At 50.0% G+C, this 17,518-nt stretch overlaps 1 protein-coding gene across 3 annotated transcripts in view; it reads left to right on the plus strand.

The window, feature by feature from the left end:
• The window catches only part of SENP5 (SUMO specific peptidase 5), a 156,322-nt gene that overhangs the window by 74,248 nt on the left and 64,556 nt on the right, over positions 1-17,518 (plus strand). Inside the window, exon 9 of one of the 3 annotated variants that reach the window (XM_079314876.1) lies at positions 10,168-10,296. The exons of the other annotated variants lie outside the window; for them this stretch is intronic. Within the exon in view, the coding sequence (XP_079171002.1) occupies positions 10,168-10,194 (27 nt within the window). The 3' untranslated portion in view covers positions 10,195-10,296. Of the gene's footprint in view, positions 1-10,167; positions 10,297-17,518 lie in introns of those variants that run through there. 3 annotated transcript variants of the gene reach the window in all.

Below are 17,518 nucleotides of genomic sequence, written 5' to 3' on the forward strand. Positions count from 1 at the left end.
ACTGAGCCTTAAATGAGGAACTTGCTTGTCTGCTGACCATCATCAGGGCTTGGGCACAGCAGAGCTTCTCCAAGAGTCCTCTGCCCTGTAGGGCTAAGTGTGTGTCACCCTGGAATATTGTTCCCTGCTCAGTGCTCTGCCAAGGCAGCTCCAGCCCCCTGCAGGTGCTCCTGAACTTGTGGAGGGTCTCATCTCCTCAGGCTCCAGGGACTGGTGGCATCAGGCTCAGGTAGGTGCAGCCAGGTACAACCTCCACCTCAGCCATAACTCCCATGTAGAAGCCTGCAGCTGTGGGACAAAGGTGCCATCCTAGGCAGGACCCCTGGCTGATGATTATGATTTCCCATAATATGAAGGGAAGCTTTGGGAAACTAAAAATTTCTTGGGAATTTTGCATCACCCTCAGCCCCAGTGGAGGTTATCACTGGGCTGTTCCTTTTTCTAGAGCCCTGTTGGTGTTTCACACCTCTTAACCTCAGTTTATAATTGGATTGTATCCATCCAACTTTGTCCATTTGGGCAGCGTACAATGGAGGAGCTGCCTGCTGTTGTCCATCACGTTTTGTACAGATATTGGGAGGGCAACAGGTACCAGATACTCAACTGCTTTTGGGAAGTTTAGACTGCATTTGGAAAGTGTGAGGGCTGCATTAGCAGGAAGTAATTTTATGCAGCACAACAGGGGCACCCGAATAAACTCTGACCCTGGGCGGGCACAGAGCAGGGCTTTACTGTGCCCTTGGATTGACTCAGCTGGTGGGAATGTGTTTCCCTGCACCACTGACCTGCTCCCAGCCACCCCCAGAGCCTTTTCTCCATGTTGGTATTCCTGGGTGTATTTTCTCTGCTCAGTGTTTAGAAGTCAGCACTCTGAGGCTGCAGAACAAAACACTTTCCTGGAGATGGCATTTGCATTTGAAAGGCACGATGGCTGTTCCAGGGACTCCACTAAGTTCTTCTGTACAGTCTCCTGGCTCCATTCTCACAGTGCTTAATTTGGGGCTCCATGCTCTGATCCCAGCGACCTGCATCTGGCTCGAAGCCAGCCTTAATTGCCCTGTCTCAGGGTGGCTGGGAGAGCCATCCAGCTCCAGCACAAATTACAGTGCTCTGAGGACAGCTGCAATTTCTGTCCTGCTGCCCCCAGTTCCTGGGAACTCTCCTGGCAATCTGCAAATGATGTGATTCATGTTCAAAGAAGCCAGATCCACTCCAGCCTAGCATGATATTTTGATTAGTAAGAGGCTGGCATAAGAGCTGAGAGGTTCCTGTGTGTGTGACAGGCTGTGAGCATTATTCCCCCACTGCACCAGGCTCCTGTTCACTGCTGTAGCTTTGGGGAGTGAGTAAGGACCAAGTTGGGATGCACACTTGCACCTCATTTCCCTGAGATGGGGTGAGGAGCTCCTGCTGGCCATGCACCCCACCAGGACACTCACAGCCCTGCTCTCCCTGCAGGACTGGGCTTAGTCCTCTTGGAGCAGGTTTGGTGATGCAAGCAGAGCTTTGGTGGCAAAGCTGTGTAAACCAGACCTGCCTGGCCCCTCCTTTCTTTGCACAAAAATTCTACAGCTGGAAGTCAGGCTTTGTTTGCCCAGAAACCCAGGCAGTTTGCAGGAGAGTGACTTAGGTCCCCAGATGTGTAGGTGAGATGGGAAATTGCAAATGCTCACACCTATAAATGCGTGGAACGTGTTCAGAAATGTTCACTTTTATCAGTTCTACCTAGTTCTGGAGACGCCTGGTTAATTTATCTACCGAGGAACTCCATCTCGCTAAAAGTCTCATTTCCATATTCTTTCCAGATGGTCAAGATGCCACAGAGACAGTTTCTAAGTAAATAACTTGCTTCTTCATGCAACCCACTGCCAGGCTCCCAAGTAGCTGCCCCAGATGGCTGGAGCATCCGAGACAGTACCTGGGCTGTGAAAGGAAGCGCCGAGTCGCATGAATAATGCACACGGCGAGGCTGTGGCTTGTCCAGCAAATTCTCTGTTTGCAGCCCTGGATCGGGGATGGAGAACTACTGGGAAGCCACAATGCCCCTTCCTGAGTGGGTCCAGCACAGTTTTGGTGTCTCAGGATGGGGATGCTCCAGGGCAGGGCTGGGCTGCTGCAGTGCCGGCAATGCGAGCTCCTGCTCTTTACAGCTTCTCTTTGCTCCACTGTCTGATCGCAGGTTAAAGCAGAAAGGTTAAAAGCATTTAATTATGCTGATGCTTTCCCAGTGGATTAAACAAGAGGATAAATAGACTACAGCATGTTATTTTGGATTTGATTTTGTTTTTTAAACAAGGGGAGGGAGGCGGGAGCTGCGGCTCCTTGGCAGCTGTCACACGTTCCGCTTTTGATGGTGTCAGTTGTGTCTGTGAGGAGGTGTTTCTCTTGCCACTGTCAGCATTTTCCGGGGGAGGCTGAATTCATTGATACAGTCTGTTTGCTGTCCACATATTCACAGTTCATGTGTTACATTTTACATAAAGTAAACTTAGCAAGGGGGAAACCTATTCTGCAATTCTTCAAAGCTAATGCACACTAAATATATTCTGACACTGACAGGTATTTCTTATTAAATAGCTCTGAACTGCAGTACCAGGTTTTGCTTAAGTGGCATTATTCTCCCTGAGCAAAGACAGTTCATTTATTAGTCATTCTGAAAACCAAATAACAAATATTATTCTCTAAGCAAACTAAACAAACCATTTAAAAGAGGCCTGTCTGAAATGATTAAAGTACAGTGTCTGAAAAGCAGCTGACATTTTAGTGCCAAAATACCATATGGAGGCTCAAGTGCTTTATTAACATCCTTTGACCTAAGCTGCAAAATCTCCCAACACCTTTGAGCTGCCTTCCTGCGTGCAAGGGAGAGCGCAGAGGCAAATCTTCCTGCCAGCTCTTCAGATGTCATTTTGGCACACAGAAAAGCGAGGTGCAATAATTGAGGGGCTGGATGAGAGCAGGTCTTTTTTCGATTTCTGCCAGAGATACAGTGTAAAATAATTCAACAAAGCTGAAAGCGCAGGCTTTTCACTTATGCCACAAAAAATAAATATATAGTGTTTTTCTTTTTTTCTTACAGCTCTCTCTTTTTCTCCTAACTAAATATTTCCTTTCTTCTAAGCATCAGACATTATTTCTAGCTTTCAGGCGTGCAAAATAAAAGAGCACGTGCACTGATATGTATTTATTTATGGTCTACATGGAGCTGCCTTTGTGTATCCCCAGCTCTGCTCTGAAGATTTCCTTCACAAGCAGGAAAACAATTTTGTGCTGCAGGTCAGACAGAATAACTGATACCACTGTTTACAGATCTGCACTCACTGGAGAAGCTTATTAAGCCACAGTTGGTAAGGAAAAGCCTGTTCATCCACACAGGGATGATAAAGCTGTGGGTAAGGGTTTACTGGGAAGGGCCCCATGAGCACCAGGGAGTCGCTGGATGCCAGGAGGAGCTGCTTGGACAACCTGTTGTGACATCATTCAGTCAACTGTTCCCAGCCTGTTCCATCCGTAAAATGCTTGGGATCTGACCTACTTTTTTTTTTTTTTTTTTTTTTTTTTTTTTTTAATGTTTTCATTATTAATAAGAGTTCATCAGATAGTGAGAGGAAATAAGTTTTAGCCTGAGGTCTGCTCACAGAACATCTCCTGTGAGCACATCCTTGCTGGCTCTGAAGCTGGGCAGCTTGACTTGGCAAGGATCAAAATAATATAAAACTTAGCGAAGAGTTTAATAAAAAACCTGCAGATAGTGGGCTGATGTATGTTATTAACTTGCTTCTCTGGGATTAGGTAGGTCTGGGTAAATGAGGAGATATTGGTCCAGGTTTGCTTTCTGCTGGTGTTGTCCTAGTGACAGGGGATTACGCGCCGCTGGGGATTAGCCTGATGACATGACATCGCCGGGGTAACGATGTACATGCTGATGTCACTGAAGGCATTTGGTCAGGTGCAGAGTTTCTGCCATGGGCTGATTCTTCTCCTCATTAGCATCCCGGGAATGCCCAGCCGAGCGGCACATCCCCAGCACTCTGCTGTGCCCCTCGGTCCTCTCCTCTCCCTGGCAGGGGCTGTGTGATCCCAGCAGTCGCTCCCTCCTTGCTGACAAGAGTGCACAAACAGCATTTTCATAGCTGGCACCAGCAAGAGCTCTACAATAGTGGGAGCATTCGAAGTTCCTCTGTGGACACATGATATGGTTCAATAGGATGCTTTAAATAGCTCCTCTTTGGAGAGAGAGAGAGCGGGTCAGAAAGGCACAATGGCCGTGGCTCTGTGTAGCCACCACCGAGTAATGATACGAGCAGCAGATGCGGTTTGTGCTTTCAAAGGCGCTTCTGCCGGCAGCCTGCGTTAGGGAAAATGAAATCAGGCTGTTCCTGCAGCTCGTGGGGGAGTGCGAGCCATCCACATGGCACAGGGAATAACTGGGATCTGGGGAACAGCAGCAGAGTGAGCACTGGAGAGCAGCCTGTGCCCTGGTCATGCTGCTGCCTTCTCAGTGCTACCAGGGTCCTGTGGCTGGGTTCCTTTCCCACACTGGTGCCAGGTCCCAGGCTGGGTTCCCTTCCCACACTGCTGCCAGGTCCCAGGCTGGTTCCTGGTGCCATGGCTGGGTGCTGGCTGCAGGTGAAGCGATGGCGAGCGGCGCCGGAACAGCTGCAGCTCCCTCCAGTGCTGCGAGGGAACAACTTCGTTAATCTGACATCCAGAGCAAATGTTGCTAATGAGGAGCCCAGGCTTTGGTAACCATGGCAATTCATGTTCCTGAAAATACGAAATAAGTCAGAGAAGGGGCCAATCCTGCTCCCGTCTCCGCTCCAGCGCACTTTGCTTGCCAGGGATGCTACAGGAATACCAGGTCCAGCAGCAGCGAGGAGTGAGGAAAGCTGGAGAGCAGGAGCAGCCTGAGGGCCTCATCCTCCCATCACAGGAGGAGCTTACCTTGCTCTCAAAACATTGCCCTCCCACTGCCCACTGGAGCCAGGCTGAGCCCCATCAGCCTGGCACAGGGCAGGGATTTGGCTGGTGCCAGGATTGCTTTAGCCACGACCCCCAGGCTGGGAAAGGCAACAGCACTGCCAGCACGTGCTGCATGGTCACCTCTGCCAAGTGGCAATTCACTGTCTGCTCCTCACACTGTGTCTCTAGGGCCAGCTGGGCTCCCTATAAATTTTTATAGAAAATATAAAATGACATCTGGAGGCCTATGGCAGATAGGCTCTTATTGTTCCTCTAAGCAGGGAAGAGCATTACCCTTTCTTAATTTTTCACAAATCTTGTTGTTGAGTTCAGTGGAGAAAAAAACCTGGTAATTGGGTAATCCTGTCTGCTGTTCCAGCTGCAGGGCCATCACCAGCTCCACATATTTTTGGAGAATAAGCACAAATTCCAACCTGTGCAATGGCCACAAAGCCATTTGCAGATAGAGGAGCTAAATTGCAATGCGCTGAGCTTAAAGCAAAGACAGGGTTAAGACCAAAAATATAATTTCCCAGGACAAGGCCAGTCTCAGTTCAATGAGCAGATGCACACAGGTGCATCCCTGGGTGTCAGGACTTCCCACACAGGTACCCTGAGAGGAACCCTAAATCCAGGCTTCACCCATTCCCCCTGGGCAGCCAGGATTGCTGCGCTGCTGGTAGAGGAGGAGCAGGCAGAGAGGAGCGTTCCGGCTGATGAGACCTTAGGGAAATCCACTGGAAAGAGAAAATCTCTAAAGCAAGGAGGGGTTTTGCCTTAATTAAACTGCAGTGGGGCCACTGGTGCAGAAACCTGACAAAGCTTGGGGGATTATTTCAGCTCAGGAATGCGGGAGATGCCACAGAATCATCGGGCTGGTGGGAGATGTCTGTCCACGGCAGCAGCGAGTGCTGGTGCCAGTGGTGGGGAGCACATGCACCGTTGGGGAGTGGGGACACCCCAGTGTGGGAACAGGGCTGTCAGACAAGGCAGGAAAATAAAAAAACCTGGCAAATAGCAAAAAAAATAGTAAAGCAACAAAAGCGACAACCCGTGCAGGTTTGTAACCGGAGTAGAGCTCAGAAAGATCGATTAGGAGCCAAAAACCCCAAAACCCTGAGGCTTAGGGGCAGCCAAGGTTTCCAGCGCTGCACAGGATGAGGCACAGCTGCTGGCTCTCCTGCTGTGGCCCTGGTGCCTTCCTCAGGAGCAGTCCCAAAGGCACCAGGAGCAGGGAGGGGCTCGTATGATGCCTGCAGAGATGTGTCCCCTGCCTGCAGGACCAAGGTCTCTCTCCCCAAGGGATGGCCCCTGTTCTCTCAGCTTTTCCCCTGTTTTCCCCATGTCCCTGCCAGCAGCACTCCAGCTTTCTCTGCCCATCACCCTTTGCAGGATCAGGCACATGTTTCCCCATCTCTTCTGCCCCTCTAATCTCACTTATGTTTATAAGTTTCAGGAGGCCAATTCTGGTGGAACAGTTTTGTTTTTTTAAATATTCTCTTTTTTTATTAAGTTAGGGTTTGGGAAGTCCTGGAGGACTGCCTCAAAGGAAGTGTTAGGTTTATGTGCAGAACAAGGAGAAAAAAAAAAATATCTCATTTTACTATCTTTGGAGGAAGAATTGTCCCCTCTTCCCTCCCCATGGCTGCATCAGGAGGTCTCTCCCTCAAGCTGCTGTCTTTGATGCAGTGTAGTACCATAATTCTTCCTTTCTGAGTTCAGTTTTTGGGGTTTCTGGGTTGTTTTTTTTTTTTTGGCAAGTGGTGATTACTTTTCTTTATTTTGACCTGTTACTAATTCCCACCCATCAGACTGTCCTGGATCAGCCACCAGCACCTCCTGCAAAGGTGGGATCTACCATCTACCAAGAAGGAATGGAGGAGGATAAGGGGTCCAAAGTGAAGAATGGAAGTGAAGCATCAAAGCAGAGAAGGCATCATGAAAAAACCTCAGTTAGGAGGAAGAAGGCAGGGAGGGAAGGAAAGGAGACCTGGGCTTCAGCTGCAGCTCAGTAGGGCTGTTAGAGATGAAAGCTCCTTCCTGAGCTGGGCCTTTCCTGTCCCACTGCTTGGCCAGAAAAACAGCAAGGCTCCCAAAAATGCATCAGCAGAGCAGCCACCCACCCTGTTCTCACTCAATGCTTCACCAACCTTCTCACTTACAGTGATGCTGTGCAGGGCCATTCTGGCACCACCTGCAAGGCCTGGTAGCCACAGCAATCAGTGCTGCCTGGGGCTTCTGGCCATGGAGGCTGGGGTCCCCCCTTGCTGTGTGTGCCACCTGTGCCAGGACAATGCCCCAGCCCAGGGCAGGGCTCCTGGGGCTGCTCTAAGTGCTCATCATGTTCTTGCTACCCCAGCACACATTTTGGCAAGACATTCAGCCTCCCCGTGACTCAGGGAGCTGACAGCTCTCAAGTGCATCCCAAGGATGAATAAAAAGTGACAGAACAGGTAGTGATTTTTGCAGTCAGCCAGAGTCTTTGTGAAGATGGTCTCAAAACTGTCTCACTGTCTTAGTGGCCAGAGGATGCCTGTCACAGCCACTTGACCTGCAGGCAGATGGTTACTGTCTGTCTAACACTGTCTTTTGGGGCTTGATAGGCACTTCTAAAATGCAGATAGACGGCGAGCCCTCGCTGGGGAAGGGGCAGTGCTTGGCAGCTGAATGCCAGCGCCAGGATGTGCAGGGCAGGTTGTTCAGGAGCATGGCACGTGTCTGTTATCAGGGCCAACTTGATAGCCCCCATCCAAATTCACCCTGGGGCTGGCAGGGCAAGGTCAGAAGGGTTTGCAGAGCTGGATGGAAGAGCAGAAGTGTCATGGGACTGATGTCACCTGCCTGTGATGTCACCACTGTCTTCTTCAGAGGAGCACTTCCAGTGATAGCAGAGCTTCTGCAGCCTGTCTGCCAGCCTGGCACTCGCTCTGTACAGCGTAATTAAGCAAATATATTAATAGATTGGGAGCCGGGGCCTGGGCAATGTTCTTCTGTGACAGACAAATGCAGAGACAAAGCAGATGCTCCTTTCAGAAGTCCTGCAGGATGCTATTAGCAGGCACAAACTCACATCCCATCCCATTAATGCCATTGCTGTTAGGCAACACCGAGTCATTTGCATTTTAAACTAAGCTCCCAGACCAGCTCCAGTCCAGGATTAGCTCTGAGAAACCTATGGGGAGCCTTGGGGTGTCCAGGAATACCCTGCAAGTGAAAACAAATATTGCAAGGGCTCAGCTTTTGTGCTGATTGCAAAGCCACCCCACGGAGGTGACACAGGACAGGAACAAGAGCATGGGGGATGCTGGCAGGGCTCACCTTTGCCAGGGTGTTTTTCAAGGACAGCAGCGTTGGTCCAAGTTGATACTCCCTCATGGCCCATTAGTGACTTAAATGTAGCCCATGGGGTGGCCAGCAGGGAAGGGCTCTGCCAGCTGCATTTGCAGGGACAGCTCCTGCACGTCTGCATCACTTACAAGGAGAACATGTTGCCCATCTCCTCTGAAACAGCTCTGCAAGCCCTGAAACTGCCAGTTTCCAATCCCTGGCCTTACATGATGGTCTTAACAAACTATGGCATAAATATGCCAGGCAAGGGAAGGCAGCTTTCACAGAGCATTGGGAATGTCATAAAACAGAGGATGTTTTTTTCATTGAAAGGAAGATCTACTCATTTGAACGGACAGTGCTGCAGAAACAAACTGTTCAGAGGTGTCGAGAGGGGAGGAGAGGGGCACTGCAGCCAAAAACCAAGGGGCTAATTGTGTAAAGCTGGTGAGGAGATGCCTTGGTCTGAGCCACCAGTGTGCTAATGGGGAGGTTGCTTAGCTACAGTGTCAATGGTACCTCAGCAGCCCCAGGTAGGGGAGGGAGAGCCCAGAGTAAACAGCCAGGAGGAAGAAGGGTCATTAAACTGTTCCCTAAAGACCCCTAACTAGTGCTGGCTGGAGGAAATAAATAAGGAGGAAAAGTTGGTGTGAGTGCCAGGGAGGAAGCCAAGCTGTTCAGGGGATGGCTTGTCTGCTGCCTAAAATCACCTCTTGCCACTAATTTCAGCTGGAGACTGTTCTGTAGCACGGTCTTAGCCCTCAAGCAATGCTGGCTTTTTTGTCTCTCTTCCACTTTGCATTTAATTCTTCTCCTTGGAGGTGAAGGCTGGGAGCTCTGGTGTGAGGGGGCCGAGGTGCAGCCAGGGGAGAAGAGGCTGCCCAGGGATGGGAGCACACACGTGTTACCCCTTCACATGTGCCCCAGGCTTCGCAGGAAGAGCAGCCAGGTGGCTTCATGACCTTTCCTCTGTCGGCAAACATCACCCAAGCTGACCTGAGCTCGCAGCCTGTGGTACACATTAACAGAAAATCACCAGTGATGCTCTACCTGTGTCCTGGTCCTGTCCAGCAGCGGGCGGTGGGCAGGGAGAAATTCACGGTGAGTGGCACTGACAGCACCAGCTCTAAACAACAGTTAGGAGGAGAATTATTTTAATGAATACATTTCCTTTCAATTGTATGCGAATAGCGAGATCCCATTAGAACGGGGAAGCAATTAAAGCTAATAAAGATGAACACGCAGCACTGGGCTCATGTGGAATAACAAACAGCGAACAAAGCATTCAGGAGAGAGCTGACTCTAATCCAAATAAATGAGCGGCGATGAAAGGGAAAGCAGCTCGGCTCTCCTGCCGCGAGACACGCTTCCTCCCCGCCGGCTCCCGCCCCGCTTCACCTCGGCAGGCAGGGAAAGCCCTGCTCGGGATCGGGATGGGCATGGGACAGCTGCTCCGTGGGATGGTCCCTGCCACGCCACGCCACTTGCCCAGAGGCTGGAGGGGTGGCCGTCCCCCAAAATCCTTCTGGATTTTGCATGAAGTGGCCCCAGATGGGGTAAGAGGGCTCAGCAGAGTTTGGAGAGAAGGGGCTGGACTGGGAGGGTGGCAGGAGCACACAAACTCGTGCCATTCCCTGTCTTATATTTGATTATTAGTGGTGACTGTCCACCAAAATTAACAGCCCTGAACACAACAGGCTCGTGACGAGCCCGAAACTATCAGTGCTATGGTGAGGTGGAGCATGGAGGAAATAATAGCCTCTTACAATGGTGTATTTACACAGTAGGCTCACAGGAAAATTGGGTAAACTGATAATTACCCAAGGATATTATTGGCTTTGGCAGAGTTAATAATAATTAGTACTTCTCCTTTTCCAGGCTACTTACAGGAGAGACCTTTTATAATCCACAGAATACAAAGGACCCAAACCACCAAGAACTGCTTCCACGTGTGGCTTTGGAAAAAAAAATACACCGACTATTTCAGCTGGCAGGCTCAAGGGGTGAAAATCACACAAAGACACAGGGGAGCCAGACTGAGAAATAATAATAACACTAGTAATAATAACAACAGCAACAATAATAATAATAATAAACTATTTTCTGTATTTGAAAAAAACATTGTGTCAGGACTGCATTTTCCCCAGTCTATCTCATGCAGCCAAGCCAGAGATAAACCCAGCGCTGACACTTGACAGATTCGTGGGATGCTGGAAGCTGCCCTGCTGTTCCTCTCCCAGTGCTGGCAGCTCCTGGTTTGCTTTCTAGCTGTTGCTTTCCGTGGCAGCACAGCACTCTCTCTTCCCAGAAAGCAGATATGATCCGTCGCCTCTTGCTGCATCTCCTGCTTGCAGTATCTGCCCAGAGCCCGTGAGACAGCAGCTCTGCACCACGAAGTGCCTGGGGCTGCAGTGCCATGGCCAAGGATGCTGTCACCACTCCCAGCCCGCCCAGCAGCACTGGGTGGGACACAGCCCTCCCTCCTGCCCCTGCCTGCTTTGCTGCTGCCCCCCAGGAACAGCCGTTTCTGGGTCAATGCCGCTTGACAGTTTGGGTTAAACAGGGTGAATTTGTTTTGAGACTCGCTGGAGGAGCAGTGTGTGTGTGCCCCCACCAGCCCATGGCTGGCTGCTGCCTGGGGGTGAAGAGGTGTGGGGTGAGAGGCATCAGCCGGGTGATAAGGACTCAAAATTGATGTGTGTGATCAGCCATATTAGCACACCTCCAAAGCCGAGTGCTGGAGGGATGGCTCCTGATTTTGGCACAGCAGCCTCCATCCTGCCCAGCTACAAGAGCAATTGTGGCCCCCTGGATCCCCCACTCTGGGCTGAGCCCAAATCCCAGCAGCTCTTAAGATATCCCTAAGGCATAGCTTTGCATATCACTCCTGCATTCCCACTTTTGCCTTCCCACATTGCACCCAGCCCTGCCCCTGTGCAGCTGCAGTGCCCTGGCAGACTCTCTGTGCCATTCCTGCTGCTGCCCTTGCTGCCCTCTGCCCCTGCCTGTGACAGCCACGTCCCTGGCACGTAGGATGTTGGCTCTGTCTCCTGCTATGGGCAGCCTTCAAGTGCTCAGAAATCACCAGTGAAATCCCCCTCGCCCCAAGCTGGCCCATAAATCACAGCATTATAAAAATAAAACTGTTTTGTGCGTGCATGCACATTTCAGGTTGCCTTTTAAACCTGAACTTGTTTCTCACACGTTGGCAGAAGAACAGAGGGGAGTTGGAGTCAAAAGGCAAGCTTGAAAAATAAACGCATACTTCTCTCTTGCTGCTCGTGAAGGGCTCCCAGAGGAAAACAGAGAAAAACAGGGCAGGAAGAGGCCCCGGAGGGGTCAGTGTGCCCATTCCCCAAAGCAAGGGCAAGCTCTTCCCCCCAGGCATCAGGCTGGGGTGATGGGAATGCCAACTTAGTGCCCACAGGCTCTCATTTCCATTGCCCTCCCAATTTTTCCTCTCTCCCTTTTCCACCCGTTTTTCCCTGCTCTCTCGTGTCCCGTGTTCATCCCCCGTGTCTGTCCCGTGTCCCTGCAGGGCTGCAGTGCTGCTCTGGTGCCACACCCTGCTCCAGCCATGCCACGTGTGCTCTGCTCCTGTGTGAGCCACCCAAGGAAGAGACTGAAAGCTGCGCTGTCTTAAGCCACAGTTTAACATAATTAGACATCCTGGCTTGAGGGCAGTAATTACTTTTATAATCCTTAAACATATCTTAAAAAAAAAGTAATTGCCTCCCAATTCAATACCTTTCAAAAAATCCTTTTAAACAGCGCTGCCTCCTTCAAACACAACTCAGTCAACAGTAATTACAATAAATTATTCTAAGTTCTAAAAAACATATAGGAATTAATCTATATGTGCAAACTGCTAACCAGTTCTTGTTTACCCTTCCCTCCTGCCAGCCAAGTGCTTCTCATCTCCCTGGCTGCAGCCCTGCCCTCGTTGGGCTCCCATCCTTGGCACCCAGCAAAGCCTTTGCCTGCCCTCTCCAGCACCAGATCTGCACAAAGCTCACCCCATTAGGTTTGGGCTGGGCACGACAGCAGCCAGCTGTAGCTGGCACTTTGCAGCCTTGGCTGCATTTCAGAGCCAAGCCAAGGGCAGGCACCAAATTTACCAGCTTTTTAGGCATAACTTCACTCTAACCTGCGAGACAAAGGTGGCACGAGTGCTGGTCAATGGATCTTCAGCTGGGAAAAATAAGGCATAATTCTGCTGAAGTCAAAGGCGAGATCATGATTCACAGCAGCTGAGAATCTGGCCAACAGTGTCAGCAGCACGACAATAACGTAATGTTTTCATTATGCATTGTTTTTTTCCAAATACTTAAAAAATTATCTAGGAATTACTCACACATTCAGTAATAGTTACCAGTCTTGGGTGTTTAGGCAAAGGTTTCTTCAGACAGGGATGGGATTGAAACAGCTTTAGCTATCGCCTCTCATGCTCTGTGCACTTCTCCTATCACTTCTGCTCTCCTCCTCCTCTGTGTACACAGTCCAGTAACCTCTTCCTGACAATCTCCAGATCCACAAAATTGCTCAGTTGGAATTTTGCAGTAAATAGAAAATTGCTTTGCTCCTTTCTCTCAGGACAGCACAGAAAATGAATCCAAATGAAAAAGCAAGTAGTGTGTATCTGGTAGACATAAACAGCACAAGAAAGGCAATTCTGTTTTCCAGCCCCGCTGCAGAGCAAATGACCTTGGAAATAATAAAAAGCCTGGGGCCTGAGCCTGCTGCAGAGCAGCATGAGCCTTTATTTGGGGAAAGGCTGGAAAGGAAAACCTGGAGGAATGGATATGTTGATGTGCAAGTCTCTACCAGCTGAAATGTCTCTGCTTGGGTCCACAGCTCACAGCAGGAGGAGGACAGAGCTCATTAGTCCTTTCAGCCTCTCCTGGTGCTCCTGGGATGCTTTGCCCAAACCTTCTCCCTCTCCTCTGCCAGCTGCCCACAGTGTGCCTATCCCAATTTGGAATGCCTTTCCCTGGCTGGGGTGGTGGGATGATGATGGCACGTGGCCAGGGGTGAGCAGCCCTCCCAACACCACATTCAGTCATCCCTGCAAACATTTGTAAATGATGAAAGCCTGGTGAGGAGATCAGGGTAATTCATGGCTGTGGGAGGAAGGATGGGATAAATTTATAATTCTAATTACACATCAAACCAGTGCACCAAAACATGACCAAGTAGGAAGCATCTGTTTGGCCTCTGGCTCAGTTGGTGGCATCACCCACACCCACCTGCAGCACTCAGCAGCAAGAGCTCCATGGATGCTCATGAAGAGAACTGAGGAGTGAGAATGAGAGGTTCCTGGGTGTAGTTTGTGTCAGAGGGAAAAGCTGCTTTTGCTTCTGGGGCTGCCAAGGGGATGGTTCCATTCAGAGCATGCCCACAGCCTGGCTCTGGCTGTGCTGGATCCAGCAGCGCTGGCCAGGTCATTGTGTGCTGTGAGCCGTGTGCTTTTCGATTCCCACATTTCTTCAGAAAGAGGAAATAAATAAATAAATAGATTTTTTTATAAGTCCATGGAGGCAGCCAGCAGAAAATATGTGTTTAAAAAGATAGATTCCTGGATAAGAGCAAAAGGGCAGCATGTGCAGCTCTGCTTGGCACAGCTCGCTTGGTGCTGGGGACGCTGTGTCTGCCTGCCCTGAGCAGATCAGCAGCTCTGCAGGGAGAGCATGGGGGTTCCAGGACAGCTTCACCCCCTGAAGCTCCCCAGCACTGCTTCACCCACCCGTTTATCCAGCACAGAGGACTGAAAGCGATTTGTCATTTCAAGAAAGGCCGTTGAACTGTAATAATCCCAATATTTGCTCTGTTACTGCTGCTTTTTCAGCCCCAGCTGCTCTCAGGCAGAGCAGGGTGTTGGATCTGCAGCAGTGAAGCCAAATGGAGGCCGGAATGCTGGGACAGCTGAGTGAGTGCAGCTTGCCTGGCTGGGAGCAAACGACAGGCTTAGGTTTCACTGAGGATGGAAGGGGCAAAGCAGTTACCCACGGGTCTGGAGAGCTGAGAAATGCCCTGGTGACCCGCGCGTGTATCTGCCGGAGCGGCGTCTCCCTAAATCTCAGAGCTTGTTAACTCAGATGCATTTTTATTTTGTAGCAAACTATTTAATCTGAGTTTCAGAGGTGCAGCTTTCCCCTGCAGAAAGCAGTGAAACAACAAGGGGGGGAAAGGGAGAAGTAAATCCCACCTGTTTCCTGTTTTTATTTCCCCCACCCCCATCTTTCTGTATTTTCTTAGTGTTCCCTGGTTGTTTGGGAGCTCCTGCAACTTGTCCAGAAATACCTCTGTTCAGTGGCATTTTGGAGCCCAGGAATTTAAGGAGGGCTTAGAAATTCCTAACACAGCCTTCAGCTGACTAAATGTGGGTAAAGGCAGCTGGCTGCTTTTTCAATCAGAATTTCTCTTTCGTGTCTCCCTTCCCCTCTCCTGACCTCTCCCTTGTCCCCCTCATGCCCAGGAGCTGTGGTACCCAGCTTGTCTTCTCCTGCCTTGTGTCCATTGACATTTGGTGTACATGTGTGGTGGTGGCAGTGAGGTACAAACATTCCTTCAGATAAATCCTATGAGCAGCTCTGCAGACTTCTGTATCTCCCATGGGGTTTCGGGGACAAAATTCCACCATATTTCACTGTAGAGGAGAAATCCCTGAATGTGGGACTGGTCTGAAGACATCAGCTGGGAGATACAAGTTTCGTCTGATATTTCCAGGATTGCCGGGATGGTGCTTTACTATCCATCATGTCATGAGAGCAGCACTCAGTTTGGGACAGGAATTTCCTAAGCTCTGCACGTCTCAGCCAGAAGCAGCCAAATTTCCCCGTTAGAAAGATTCCCTAAGAAAACAGTCAGGATGGAAAACAACCCCATGAAAGCATGGATCACCTTCCCTGCACCAGCCATCTCTACCTCCGCTGCCAGGGTTAGCAACAGAGCCAGAAAAATGTTTGCGAGATGCTGCTCCGCTACCTAGAAACCCTTATACATCTCCGATATGATCTGTACCACTCGCCTCACAATACACCAATATATTTTAACTACAACCCGAAATGTTGCAAAAGAACCTTTTGAGTAAGTCTCTTTGGTGCAATACAGATACGTCAAGGCTGATTGTTATTGTACATGTCAGGGCTGTTGAAGTGCAGGATAAAGAAGGCCATTGTGCTCCCACGGAGGGGACAGCTCGGATGATTAATGACTGCTCCCTCAATTCTCCCAAGAAGAGATGGAAGTCGGATAAGGCCTCTGCTGGCGGTAGGGGCAGAGCACAGAAGACATACCCAGAGTGAAGAAAAGAGGCCGGGGCTCCGCTTGGAGGGGCAGGATCAATAGCAGCAGCGTGCCGGAGCGCCGGCAGCTCGCGGGCTTGCAGCGGGAGCGGGAGGCGCTGCCCAACACTGGGGCTTGTGTTTGCTGCTCTCACCTCCTCTCCTCATCCAGGCTTTCTTCTCGCCGCTTCTCTGCCGCAGAAAGTGGCTCTTGGGAAGGCAGATGGTTGCCCATTGAGTAAGGCAAATGGCAAAAATCAGGGAAATTGCAAATTGATCTTTGCCTAACACACGGTGACTTTGTTACCCACTTTTAGAGCCTCGGCGCAAATACCTCCCGGGCTAATTCTAAGGCGTGCCAAAGTAAATTACATTTAGTTTGCCTTAAATAAACAATGACTCTTCCAGGAAAGGTTTGTCTCTTCTGGGCACTTGCATCATTTATCATTGCTCCACTGTTTTGAGTTGGCTGCCCTTTTAGGGTGAGATGTCTCTTGGTTTTAGTGTGTGCACAACCATAGAGAGGACAAGGTCTTACCCCAAGAAAAATGTACTGAGAAGATGTCATTAAAGCTAATGAGAGTCCAGGCAGCTGCAGCTCATTAGAGAGTGCCTGGGGCCAATTGTAACTGAGACCTTTAAATATACATCATAGTCAAATAAACAACATCATATTCGATCTGCAAAGTCTCTATCAGTTCCTGCCCAGTCCTTATCGCCCAGCCTTACATTTTGCTGAGAAAATGTTCCCTGTTCAATAACAAACCCAGAAGCAAGCGAGACCATCACACTCAGGAATGATGTGCTCAGAAATGAGCATAGAGGAGGAGGGTCCCTTCTCCTAAATGCTAAATTTGAAATTAATTGATTACAAGAGTAGAGGACAAACAGGGCTCAAGCTCTCCACCCTGCTCATAGGACAACATGGAAAACAGGTCAAAGAAACCACAAAGATGTTGAAGACCAGCACATTTTAAACAGTGAGTGAGCTATTAGTTTTTCTCTAGTTCCTTCCTTAGGCTTCAGGACATGACTTTACCGTAAAAGAAAATGAGAGGTTTCTGACACTACTTTACATTTGTTGTCGTTACGAAGCATTTAGTGAGGAATTACAGATTTACAAGCGTGGGGATTTCCTTCTCAATCAGCAGAGCTCCCAGAGGGGCTCCCATCAGCCCCCTTCCCCCGCGGGCAGGAGCCCCGGGCTGCACCATGGGCAGGCTGTGGCTTCCTCCTGTCCTCGCCCCACGTGTGATTATTAAGTTCTTATCGCAATAAGGAGTCACTGACACTGGGCTGCTTTCCAGGGAATGCTGCTCCCTTAATAGGCCATTATATCTCGGTAATAAGGGCTAAACTCTTCTGGGGGCATTTAATCATAAATTAAGTAAAATAACACCACCGATCCTGCCTTTCTCCCAGCCCTCGCTAAGGGGGGTGATGCTGTCCATGGATCCTGGCCAGTGCTGGCTTCTGGGGCTGATGCAGGGTGTGCACAGCACTGCCACAGGGGTGCAATGCCCCTCACGCTGTCAGGGCCATGTCTGGGTGCCCATAAACAATGCAGATAATAAAACAAATTTGGGACAGGCTGTGGCTGGGTTCATTGACTCCAAGCCCAAGGCCTGGCTCCCACATGAGGTCTCTGCACCCTCACTTGACCAAGGGCATCTCCGTTGTGCTGGGGCCTGGGAGCTGGGTGGTTCTCACTGTGGGTATCTGCCTGCTTTTGGGCACAGTGTCACAGGCAGGATCATCCCTGTGACAGAGCCATGAAGGCAGCACAGACACCCACCTTGGTGGGAACTGTTATATTTGGGTAGTTGAATCCCATCCTCTGTAGCTACAACCATGGATGCTGTCCTGGGTGGATCAGACCCAGAGTCCCAGGTGCTCCTGGCTGCTGGCCAGAGCTTGTCCAGAGAAGCTGAAGTCAAGCAGCATGA

The sequence above is a fragment of the Erithacus rubecula genome (genome assembly GCF_903797595.1).
Source record: "Erithacus rubecula genome assembly, chromosome: 11".
NCBI lineage: Eukaryota > Metazoa > Chordata > Aves > Passeriformes > Muscicapidae > Erithacus > Erithacus rubecula.